This window comes from Populus alba, chromosome 5 (genome assembly GCF_005239225.2).
Source record: "Populus alba chromosome 5, ASM523922v2, whole genome shotgun sequence".
NCBI classification, from domain to species: Eukaryota; Viridiplantae; Streptophyta; class Magnoliopsida; order Malpighiales; family Salicaceae; genus Populus; species Populus alba.
This window is the reverse complement of record NC_133288.1, coordinates 19,227,864-19,239,528: the sequence shown is the minus strand read 5'-3', so window position 1 is coordinate 19,239,528 and position 11,665 is coordinate 19,227,864. Positions and strand designations below refer to the sequence as shown.

The 11,665-nt window shown below is 39.5% G+C and overlaps 2 protein-coding genes across 10 annotated transcripts; one reads left to right on the top strand and one right to left on the bottom strand.

The window, feature by feature from the left end:
- The first annotated feature begins 1,709 nt into the window (after positions 1–1,709).
- On the top strand, positions 1,710–6,872 carry LOC118061755 (uncharacterized). 7 transcript variants are annotated; one of them, XR_012169925.1, is made up of 6 exons: positions 1,710–1,945; positions 2,039–2,238; positions 2,315–2,769; positions 2,911–2,984; positions 3,269–3,586; positions 3,811–4,223. XR_012169925.1 is itself a non-coding variant. In XM_073409382.1 (5 exons), the coding sequence occupies exons 1-4, from the start codon at positions 1,798–1,800 to the stop codon at positions 2,948–2,950; spliced, it is 843 nt and encodes a 280-aa protein (XP_073265483.1). In that variant the 5' UTR covers positions 1,710–1,797; the 3' UTR covers positions 2,951–2,984; positions 3,587–3,804. The 7 variants fall into 7 exon arrangements, 2 of the variants coding, with proteins under 2 accessions (XP_073265483.1, XP_034931200.1); XR_004689632.2 differs by lacking the exon at positions 3,269–3,586 and adding an exon at positions 5,244–6,872 and having other exon boundaries at positions 1,711–1,945; positions 3,811–3,961; XR_004689629.2 differs by lacking the exon at positions 3,269–3,586 and adding an exon at positions 4,824–5,057 and having other exon boundaries at positions 1,711–1,945; positions 3,811–3,961.
- On the bottom strand, positions 4,108–6,649 carry LOC118061754 (two pore potassium channel c). 3 transcript variants are annotated; one of them, XR_012169923.1, is made up of 3 exons: positions 5,625–6,649; positions 4,762–5,126; positions 4,439–4,638 (listed from the first exon to the last, which is right to left on the bottom strand). XR_012169923.1 is itself a non-coding variant. In XM_035075307.2 (2 exons), the coding sequence occupies exons 1-2, from the start codon at positions 6,647–6,649 to the stop codon at positions 5,108–5,110; spliced, it is 1,044 nt and encodes a 347-aa protein (XP_034931198.1). In that variant the 3' UTR covers positions 4,108–5,107. The 3 variants fall into 3 exon arrangements, 2 of the variants coding, with proteins under 2 accessions (XP_034931198.1, XP_034931197.1); XM_035075307.2 differs by having other exon boundaries at positions 4,108–5,126; XM_035075306.2 differs by lacking the exon at positions 4,762–5,126 and having other exon boundaries at positions 4,108–4,638.
- Positions 6,873–11,665: the final 4,793 nt, after the last annotated feature.

Sequence of the window (11,665 nt, the reverse complement as noted above, 5' to 3'; positions counted from 1 at the left end):
ATGTTTGCAGTAAAGGGCACCTAGCAATAGTACATATATATCAACTAATTTATTTATTTATTTATTCGTGATATTGAAATAATATGATAGGAAGAAAAAAAACACTCAGGTACGCTCCTTAAATATAAAATTTTGTAATTAATCAGGTACACATGTTTTTATATTTTAAAAGTTGTGTCAAATCTACTTTCATATGTTTTGGTTTATCCTTAAGAGATTGTTACATATATTTGATTTATCATTGCATTAAATTTTCGTCATAAAACTTTATAAAAATACATAACGTGAGTACTTGCATATGATCAAGTTCATATATATTTAATGTATTCAAAATACTTGTCATTAAGAGATAGAGAGTGGGAGAATAAGATTTAAGATTATAGCGAAGTCTCCTGAGTTTTGATAAATTATTTGTTCATGCGATGCTATGCATGGAAAGTTTTGAGAAAAAAAATGAAATTTTATTTTTTTTGTTTTCTTAACGAGGGGGTATATTGAACATATAAAATCAGAATTTGGCGATGTGTGCGATGAAGATTTGATGAAATAATAGCATGGAGATAGAATAATTTCATAAAATATATTGCATATAGTAAAAAACACATGGACAAGCTTGAAGCAACCTCTAGAACAAAAGGTTATATGAAATTATTTCCCTCAGTTCTTGATTTCTTATAGTTTAGGTTGAGTAACTGGATTTGTTTTTCTTCTTATGTCGAATCAACTCTCTGCTTCTTCCATTGATGAACCATTCACCTATAAACAGTGATTGATTGATGTTTGTATTCTCAACGACTACAATTCTTAATGGCTCCTTTGTCAGAAAAATGTTTCTCTGTATAATATATTTAAGAAATCAAAAGGGATTTCCCTTTTCATTACTGACATGTCAATCAGCGTTGTTCTCCCTACCGTCCTTCATTTCATATTTTAGCCAATGCAAGGCTTGTTTGCCTCCCTAGTAAATGATTCCCCGAGTACGAAATTAGGAGATGGTCAAGATCACCTTTTTTTAGCCCGTAGTGGGCGTCGTTGATGTGGAGCTTGTCACGATGATTTGTACACACAACACACACACACACACCCCCCCCCCTCTCTCTCTCTCTCTCTCTCTATATATATATATATATATATATATATATATATATGATGGTAGGTATTTTTGGAGAGCAAACAATGGGCTCGAGTCTTCTCCGAATGTCATCTCATGTGGACCCAACATTGGATGGCTTGATTTTACCAAATCGAAGAAGGGCAGAAATCAAGGAAAGAGACTGGCATTTAAGAGAGCCTCTATGCCCACTTTACAAGCTTGAACTTGGAGGAGTGGGGACATGAAGAACCGTCGTCAAGATAAGATAACAACAGAGCCCACGTACTTTTCTCTCTTCATGATTGCAGCCTTTTGAGCTTGTTAACAGCGGCGTTTGAGTGATTGTGGGGAATTGATGGCTGGAACAGAATCCGCTCTTTAGTGGAAAAATCTGAAACGCTTGCGGAAAACTATCGAGTGTTTCCGATAATAATCAAAGGCCCATTTACTTGAAGATTAGGCCTTGCTGTTCCTATCATTCACAAGGGCCCAGATCCAATATAACTTAATATGGAGTCTTAGATCAGCCCATCGGGCTTCCGTAGGCCCTGGAATCAGGCCTTGAAATTAGTAATTAAAAGCATGCCCAAATCGATCCATTGCGTTGTTGCAGCCGGTTTTTTTTGTCCTTTTCTATCAAGATAATCACTAGAATGATAATTTGATAACCGTTAAGCTCGCTGCGTTTCAGAGAGGGAGGAGAGATGATATGTCACGGTCACGGTGGTGGTGCTATGGTAGTGCTTTGCAGGCCTGTATTGAAGAGGCCTATGTGCTTGTCCTCCAACACGGACCAGCTTCGCACCCAACTCGATCAGCTTCATGCTGAGGCCGAAAGCACCAGAGCCAAAGGTTTCATCCGTTCTTTCTTATCAATTCTCAATTTTATTCAGTTGATAATTTGAAAGATTAATTGTTTTATTTTTGGGTGGCGGTTAAATATAGCAAATAGTGCAAGATTGAGACTTATGAGATTATCAGAGGCAGCAGAGAAACTAAAACGACAGGCTGCTGTTAGTGTTATTTCTGGAAAAGAAAATGATGCGAGAGAATTGCTTTTTCAAAAGAAGAAAGTTATGCAGGCTATTGGAAAGTCAAAAAACCGAATTGAGTTGCTTGATCAGCTCTCCTCTAAGCTTAATCAGGTACTTATTTATTATTATTTAAAATTCATTTTTGGAGAACCTAATCTTTTATTTGATAAAATATATTTGATTTCAGGTAATTTCTGTAAAAGAAAACCAGCTAATAGGGAATGTGGCTTTCGATGTTGAAGTTGAGGCGAAAGATGATTCGAGTCCGGTTCGAATTGTATCTCCTAAGCTGGGAGTTACAGACTCCAGCTCTGATGATGTCCTGGAATTTAGTGATGGTCAAGACTTGCAGTCATGTGCCAATGGAGAAACAAACCCGCCGGTTGATGAGGAAGTGGGATTCCTCGGCCGGGACATCTGTAATGATTCTAATGAAGAGAGCATAATCAGGGGTTTGAAGGATGTATCATCGTACGAGGACTTCTTGGAACATTTGGATGTGAAGCTTAATAAAATTGAATCAGAGCTTGTCACCATTTTGAATGTCTCAGCCTTGGTACTGAATGATAATGAGAAGCCTAATAATTTTAAAGTGCAGCAAACGATAGAGCTTCTTGAGAGTGTCCGTGCTATTCGGCAGAAGTAGGTTTATTAATCAATAATCAATCTTATGATTGGTGTTGTCTTATGATCATTTTCTCCTTCTGTTTTTTCCTTTTCAAGATTTGATGACAGTGATGATTGCTTGTTGGAGATGACATCTGAATCTGTCTGTCTTTGCAGAATCTCAGGGATAATGCGGAAGAAGGTGGAGATCAGTTGAAGTTTCTTTGTATCAGTCTTTTTTCCTCTGGCAGGTGAGGTTTTGCAGTAATGATACCTGCATTGACTTTAAAAGTAGTGATGTTCCGTGAAGGGTGCTGATTTGAGTATTGAAGCATGGATGCCATGCATTCTTGTATGAAAGTTTATGTTTCATAAATAAGTTTATTGTGCTTTCTAGTGTCTAATCTTTGACCTATCTGAGGTGACTGGACTTGGAACTTTAATGATGATGAGCGCTTCAAATGCACCGTTCTCTTTTTTTAATGGCCTTATTCATCTTGCTGTTATAATTTTGAATGAAATAAATTTCTTGCAGCCTTCACCTTCAGGGTGGTTCATTTGTGTTCAAGTACTGTTTCTGAAAGCCAAATGCATGCCCCCCTTTAATATATGGTGCCGGTTCCCATTAGTCTCTGTCCCTGCCTGCTTCTTTGGGCTACTTCAGTTTGGTTAACTAGCAAAAAATGGCCTTAAGTAGGACATAATTAGTTCTTGAGATAAATTATTCCTCAAGTTGCCATGATAGGAGAAATACTATTTTGGTTTCTTTGTTGGAAATAATGAGCAAATTGGAGAATCAAAATGTCTGAATCCACCGCACCCAAAATGGAACTAATGTCCTTCTCTCTCACAGGTGATTTTCTTGTTTCCATCTTCTTTGGTTCCATGTGATTCAAAATGTTGCTGCCAACTTCTCCGTCTTAAGTTTCTTCTTTTAGCCATTGACTACTAAGTCAAAGCAACATGCTGCTTGAACTTGAGATCAGCAGGAAATGTTGATTTGCACTTGATTTATGCCATCTTATGTTTTTTATTTCTTTTAGTTAGCGTTTGTAATGGTTCCTGTTTGAATTACAGTTGCTAGGGTAAACAGAGGGCAAATCTGTGAACCAGCATCTGCATGAAGCTCCCTGGACTCTTACAAGGTCATTCATTAATATAACCTTGAAGGTTTGCCACTGTGAATGCTCAGCAATATTTTAGGCGACAAAATTGAAGAAATCTGTTGGTGAGTTGATGATTGCATTAGGATGGTGCACCTTATTTTCTGTCATAGTGTCCACAATTTGCAACTCAAATAATTCCTTTGTTACTAATGTGCTCTAGAGTGTAGCAAAGCATGCACTGATGAATCTGGAGGTTTAAAAGGTCATGTAAATGAATGTACCCTTAAATTGAGGGGATGAAAATGCACCTTTCTGACAGTTGCTGCTCCCCTATTAACCAGAGCAATCAACATTCGACAGTTCTTACATGTACAGTTTTACTTTCTCTAACAGCAAATAATCAACTGACAAATTAAAATTTGAACAAAAAATGAGATTGTAGATCTTTGCTCGCAAAAAGAATAGATCTTGTTTGTGTAACCAGTTGACCAACTTTATGCCAGTAGGAAATTGTTCTGTCATGATACCATCCTGCTTGTTGTATGTTGCCTTTCTTATCATTTTCTATTCCCTTTACCATAGAGAGTCTCAAGTCCTGCTTATTAGCGAGGCAAAATCTGGATGGCCTGTTCCAATAGCAAAACCTGTTGAACTATCGTCACTTTACATGAGATCGGCAAGAGTGATTTTGCCACAGTTGGTACTATCTAATGAATCAAATTGGTTGCAGATCTGCTGGATGTCTTTCTCTGATATTTTCCCCATCTCCTTAAGCTTGTATATTACAAATTCAGATTTGCTGCAGCCACAAAGCAACCAACAACACATATTAAGCTCATAAAGTTTGAGCAAATTGCTTTACAATGTATTACTATTTTGGAATGATTGCATTGAAACTTAAACATATCTGATTGACAAATACCAAAAACTGAGAGAGATCTGCTCAATTAACTGGTTGCTTCATCTACAATTTTTTTTTTGCAGAAGCAGGTAGGTTGTGCTTTTGAGTACTGTTCTCATCATTCAAAGTCTCCGGGAAGCATTCTGTACATTCAGAGAATTGTTGATCCATTTTATGTTAGAATTCACACATAATTTTGATTTCGGTCATCTAACTGGACAAATTCTCTGGTCAAGCATGGCCACTGCACCAAGCTGTTTCATCTGTTTCTGTTTATCACTCTTGAATTCGAAGCTCCATTGATTTGGAACCGAACATACTCTTTTCCTTTAGCTTACAAGGATAGGCTGATAGCTACTCTTAACTTCTATCCTGGTTGCCCGCAACTGCGATAAAGAAAATCCTCCTGAAAAACAGACTAGGTTCCGACACTATGCATTTGTTTTCTCCAAATACTTAGCACTTTAACTATCGCAATTAATGATTGAAATGTTCATTTTCAGGCTATGATCACACAGGAAACATAATAGCAGTGCCATGGTCCAACTCTGTGTAGTGTGGACTTGGCTAACTGTCAGCTATAACTTTTAAGGACATCCCCTTGAGCAATCCTGAGATATAAGCTATGCTCATGCTTCTCTCTTCCCAGATCTCTCTTGCCTTGTAATTATGCGAAATTACAACTACATCACTCTCCCTTTCCCAACTGCGCTTATTTAGGTTTTCTTCAAATATGCATGCACTAAGATTTGATTGGAATCAAGTTTGGAAAATCAAGTTGGGAGGGAAAAGTAAAAGACGACAACAGCTTGTAAAGGGTTCATAGGATTTTGAGCAGCGTAGCTTTAACTAGAAATCTACTGGTAGAAAATCATGAACATTACCTGATGGATCCGTCATTATCGAGGTCTGCAGCTACTAAATCGCCCAGTGTCATCTTTTTCTGAAGAACCCATTTTGCAATCCGGCGATTCCTCCTGTCAATCCTGAGCTCAGCCAGGTACAAAAAAGCCCTGGCAACCGCCAGTGTGCTAACTAATAGCCAAATAATGGCGAAACATCTTCCAGTTACGGTTGTGAAAGCGTAATCCCCATAGCCTACGGTTGTCACAGATGTAACAGCCAGATAGAAACTATCAACCCAATCCAACTTCTCCAGGTAGTGCACTGTAATAGTTCCTACGGCAATGCAGACAATGACCACCGCCGAAGCCAAGACCACTTTCGTTCTGATTCTCATTCTTCCTTTAGCCTTGTCTATCATATAAGCTTGAACCATGGTGGTGGGCGTGCTCCCATCCATGGTGCTTAGCAGAACGGCTTCTTGCTTGTCGCAAATATACGTGACCAATCCATTTAACAAAATATCGATGAAACCAAAACCAACCAGGATAAAACCACAAGTAAACAGCTTGGTAAAAGTTGTATCTGGGACGATATCACCGTAGCCGATGGTGCAGAGTGTAACCACCGTGAAGTACAAGGCATCTACTGGCTTGAATGTTGCGGTTCCCCTGAAGCGGCCACTGACAAGGAATATCAACACAACAACCAATACATACAAGAATACGCCGACAAAAGCCTGCCGAACAATCAAAGGAGTTGATTTCGGACCAGGTCTGGGGTCGAAAGAATCTGCAAAAGTCTCCCTGGCATCTGTGAACAACGATGGAGACGAATGAGATCGGTAAGGGAGTCTTGTTTTCTTTTTGTTCAAACTGGCAATGAGATTTACATATGAAGAAGTGTTTGGTGTTGAGATGATGGGGATAATCACATCATTAGTGACAAGGTGTGACGTCGATTGACGTAGGGACTGGCCAAGATCAAGGTAGCTAGAGGAGAGTTCTCTTCCCGGTCGCCTGCTGGACTCTTCTGCTGTTGTTCTTGAGAGAAGAGGCTCATCCATGTTAAATCAGCATGTTTGAGATAAGGAAAACAAAGTCTTGGTTTCCATTCTAGTTATAATCTTGCTTTCCAAGATGTCATAACACATTTCCAACAACAAGTCAACACAACAAGGGTAGAGTTCTGGTTTTGATGTAAGCTTCATCTAACAGTCAAAATGCAGCTACGTTTATGGATGTTATTGTTGAGCAACACTTCCAAGCAATCCACTTAGCTTATTTTTCCGTTTAAAGCCTCTGAACAAAGACATGAAACCGATTCCATCAAGCAAGGAACCACTCCCTCAAATGCCCTTCTGTTACAAGTTACTGTAGGCAGATTTGCATGCAGAAAGAGAAGAAAAAATAGAACAGGAGGAAGAATGGGATGGACAATTCAGAATATGCTGAACGTGAACACAGCTAAAGAGGAATTAATGTTTACTTTTTGTTTCTTTCACCATACAAAATATTGAGGACCACGTCCTCTATTTAAACACAAACAAGGAGAGGTAATATATTAAATCTCCATGATATGCTCTTACAAGAATGGTAATTACATTAAAGCTATATTAATATTCCAAGATATGCTCTGCCAGGATATGCTCTGTTCTTATTTTGAATCCAAGATTTGTTCAATCAATTCGTTGAAGTTTCCTTAGCTGGTTGCACTACCGTAGCATGCTGGGTTGTTTCCATAGATACACCAATCTTCCTTCAACGTCTCTTTCCTTAGCTGTAGCATGAATTGTGGGAGTTACACCAATCTTCCTTCAACGTCTCTTTCCTTAGCTGTGGGAGTTTACAGCATGCTTGGTTGTGCCAATACCCTCCCTCAAACTGTGCCGGGGTCGGAGGCAGAGTTTGGTTCGAAAATGACTGAGTGCTGCCTTGGACATTGGTTTGGTGAAGAGGTCTGCTACTTGCTCTGTAGTGGAAATATGTTGAGTTATGAGGTGTCCAAGTGCAACTCGTTCGCGCACAAAATGATAATCCAATTCGATGTGTTTGCTGCGAGCATGGAACACTGGATTTATGGTCATGTGAAGAGCACTTATGTTATCGCAGTAGAGAGTTGGTGTAGATGCTAGTGGAATCTGGAGATCTTTAAGAATGAATGACATCCATGTGAGTTCTGCTGTTGTATTTGCCATTGCTCGATATTCCGCTTCGGTGCTTGATCGAGAGATTGTGGGCTGTTTCTTTGCACACCATGAGATGAGATTTCCTCCTAGAAATGTACAGTATCCTGTGGTGGAGCGTCTTGTGGTGGGGCACCCAGCCCAATCTGCATCAGAGAAAGCACAAAGATCAAGTGTTGTATTGGCAGTGAAATGCAAACCTAAGTCAAGTGTGCCTTTAACATATCTTAAGATCCTCTGGACCAATTTTAGATGCACAGTTGTTGGAGCATGCATGAATTGTGAAGCATAATTCACACTAAATGAGAGGTCTGGTCTTGTGAGGGTTAGGTACTGTAAAGCTCCAACTAGTCCTCTATAATAACTTGGATCTTCAAGCAGGACATTGTTTGATGAGGTCTTGGTTTTAGCTTCAAGGGGCGTGCTCATAGGCTTGCAGTCGACCATGTTGGATCGTTCCAAGATAGTGAGGGCATAGTGAGAATGGGACAAGTGTAGTCCAGCCGAAGTTTCTGATATTTCAATGCCAAGAAAGTGATGAATGTGGCCCAAGTCTTTCATCGCGAATTCTGTGCTCAAAAGCTGAATGAAGGAGGACACTAACGTTGTGGATGAACTGTCAGCAAGATATCATCTACATAAAGAAGAAGAATTAGTGTGCCAAGGTTAGAGTGAAAGATAAACAGGGAAGGGTCAGCTAGGCTACAGAAGAAACCATATTTAAGAAGAAAAATACTAAACCGATCAAACCAAGCACGAGGTGCTTGTTTGAGACCATAGAGTGCTTTGTGAAGCTTGCACACATGTTTTGGATATGCAGGATCAGCCATTCCTGGAGGTTGTTCCATGTATATGTGTTCTGAAATCAAACCATGAAGGAATGCATTTTTTACGTCAAGTTGACGCATGACCCATTTTTTAACAAGAGCTATGGTGATAACCATTCGTATTGTTCCTGGTTTGATGACTGGAGAGAAGGTTTCAGTGTAGTCCAGACCATCCACTTGATGATACCCTTTTGCCACTACTCGAGCTTTAAGGCGATCTAATGAACCATCGGGTTTGAGTTTTGGTTTGAATACCCATTTGGAACCAATTACATGCATGTCTGAGGTCCGTGGAACAAGCTTCCAAGTCTGATTTTTATGCAAGGCTTCAAGTTCTTCATCCATTGCTGCTTTCCAGCCAGGATGTGATAGAGCAGCTCGTGTGTTATGTGGTTCACGAGGAATACTAGCTGAGAATATAGAGGAAATCAAGGCATATTTGGGATTGGGTTTGATAATTCCTGTTTTTGATCGAGTGATCATTTGAGATACTGGGATGCTTGGTGGATTGAATTGTATGTCTAATGGAGGATTGTTGAGGGTTTGGTCAGACATGTCTTCTTGCCCGTGAGATAAAGCGTGATCTACAGTTTGGACTTGTGGTGTTTCTTGCGTGCTGGATTGTGCCATGTCCAGTGCAGGTGCAGGTTGAAGTTGTTGTTGTCCAGCCGTATCTGAGAAGGAACCTGTTACACTGCTAGAGACAAATGTGAGTGATGGTATGTCAGGCAGAGGAATAGTAGCTACTGGTGTTAATGCTTGTGAATCTAATTCAGCAGTACGTGTGGGGTGAATTTGTGGTAACCATGAGTCAAAAATGCTTATAACATGAGATGTAGGTGGTTCCATGCTTTGTTTTTGTGTGGTTTTAAAAGGAAAAAAAAGTTCATCAAAAACCACATGGCGAGATATAAAAAATTTTCTGCTTGATGGGTGAAAGCACTTGTATCCTTTATGTTTATCACTATAACCTACAAATATGCAAAGGACTGTTTTTGGGTCAAACTTATTTTGTCGTGTATCCCATGTGTAAGGGAAACATTTGGAGCCAAACACACGGAGGGAAGTGTAATCGGGATGATTTCCATGAAGTGTAAAATATGGTGTTTCATAATTAAGAGCAGATGTGGGTAAACGATTTATGAGATAGACAGCAGTGGAAAAAACTTCTACCCATAGAAATAGTGGAGCACCACTATGAAATAACATGGTCATTCCGAGTTCTCGTATTATCCTGTGTCTCCGTTCAACCATACCTGTTTGTTCTGGAGTGTACGGACATGATACCTGATGTATTATTCCAGCAGAGAGGAAATGGGATGATAATTTGGAGTTTATGAACTCTCCTCCTCCATCTGAGTGAAAAACCTTGATCTTTTTGTTGAATTGTCTGTCGACATATTGTTCAAAGGCTAAATAAGCATTTATAAAGTCAGATTTATGTTGTAAAGGAATGATCCAAGTATATTTAGAAAAATCATCAACTAAACATGCATAATATCTAAATTTACCAATAGATAAAATAGGGGCAGGTCCCCATAAATCACAATGAATTTTTTCAAAAATACTAGAGCTTAAATGTTTAGAATTAGAAAAAGGTAATCGACTAAGCTTTCCTAATTGGCAGCTATCACAAATATGTTCGGATTTTATTCTGCCAACAACATCAATTAATCCTTTATTTTTTAAGAAATGTAAAGCATAAGGCTGAGCATGTCCTAATCGTTGATGCCAAATATCTGTGGTGCCGGATTTGAAACGATGAGAAAAATGAAGCTCTGGTGAAGTGGGAAGGACGTAGAGATCACCCTTGCGTCTCCCTTTGATCACTGGTTGTCCTGATTGTCGTTCCTTAACACAAAAATCAACATTAGTGAATTCACAATTAACTGGAAGCTGAGTTGTTAGTTGACTTACTGAGAGAAGATTTTTTTTCAAATGGGGGACCAGCAACACATCAGGAAGAGGTAAAACTTTATTTTTTTGCTTAATGTTTGAGTCTCCAATACCAATTATTGGCAGAGCAGAGCCATCGCCTATAAGAACTGAATCAGATCCTGAATAATTTCGAAGATTAGTTAACATACCTTGTGTTCCTGTCATGTGGTTTGAGGCACCTGTGTCTGAAATCCACTCTGTTTCAGCTATTGTATTATCCAAGGTAAGTGCTGCTAGTGCCTGTGGTATGTCATTTGGTTGTGTTGGTCTTTTGGGCACCCACCAACATATTTTTGCAATATGTCCTACCATCCCACAGTATTGACATTTTTCTTCACGATAACGGTTTCTTTCATCAGATGTCATTCGTCGTTGTCCTGGTGGGGGGGGTCGTCTCTGTTGTGTATGTGTTGATTGACTAGGGGAGTATCCATGGTTTTGGTCCTTTGGTTGTTGTGCTTGAAATCCTCTTCCTGTTGAGGTGAATTGTTGTTTGTTGTGGCCTTGATATCTTATGGAAGATTGTGGATATCGGGGTTGTTGTTGTCCGTAGAAGGCCATTGGAGGGGTGAGTGCAGGAGTGTTTTGGGTTGAGAACCAGTTGCGTCTTTGATCAAGACTTTGAAGTTGTGAGACAAGCTCAGTGTATGATGGTCTTGGTGGTTTGAGCATGGTAGTAGTAAAAGTTTCATATTGAGGACCAAGACTTGTGAGAAGATAAAATACCTTTTCTTTGTCTGGAACCGGTTTTCCAATTGCTGCAAGGCTGTCACATAGGCCTTTGAATGTTCGAATGTGCTCCCCAATTGTTTTGTCATCTTCTTTCCGTAGATATGTGACTTGTTGTCTAAGTGTGAACTCTCTTTCTTGAGAGTCTTCTGCGTAGGCATTTTTCAGTGCTTCCCATACAATATGTGATGTTTCTAAACCCACAACGAGACCAAGTGTTTCTTCAGAAAGTGTTCCAATTATCCATCCTCGAAGGAGACGATCTGCTTTTCGCCATGCAATGTATGCTTCGGTTAATCTTGTTGCAGAGGTTTCTGTATTTGGGGTGTCATCAGCATCTGGTATGCTGTATTTGGGTGGGACAGGAACCTCATTAGTAAGGTGACCAAGCAATTCTTGGCTT

Excerpts from the sequence above, each read along its gene's own strand:
- LOC118061755 (XM_035075309.2), top strand. The coding sequence starts at position 1,798 with ATGATATGTCACGGTCACGGTGGTGGTGCTATGGTAGTGCTTTGCAGG. Across the intron at positions 1,946-2,038 it reads CGAAAGCACCAGAGCCAAAG|CAAATAGTGCAAGATTGAGA; the intron begins GTTTCATCCGTT and ends GGTTAAATATAG. Across the intron at positions 2,239-2,314 it reads TCTCCTCTAAGCTTAATCAG|GTAATTTCTGTAAAAGAAAA; the intron begins GTACTTATTTAT and ends ATTTGATTTCAG.
- LOC118061754 (XM_035075306.2), bottom strand. The coding sequence starts at position 6,649 with ATGGATGAGCCTCTTCTCTCAAGAACAACAGCAGAAGAGTCCAGCAGG. Across the intron at positions 4,639-5,624 it reads GATAATGACGGATCCATCAG|CAAATCTGAATTTGTAATAT; the intron begins GTAATGTTCATG and ends TTGTGGCTGCAG.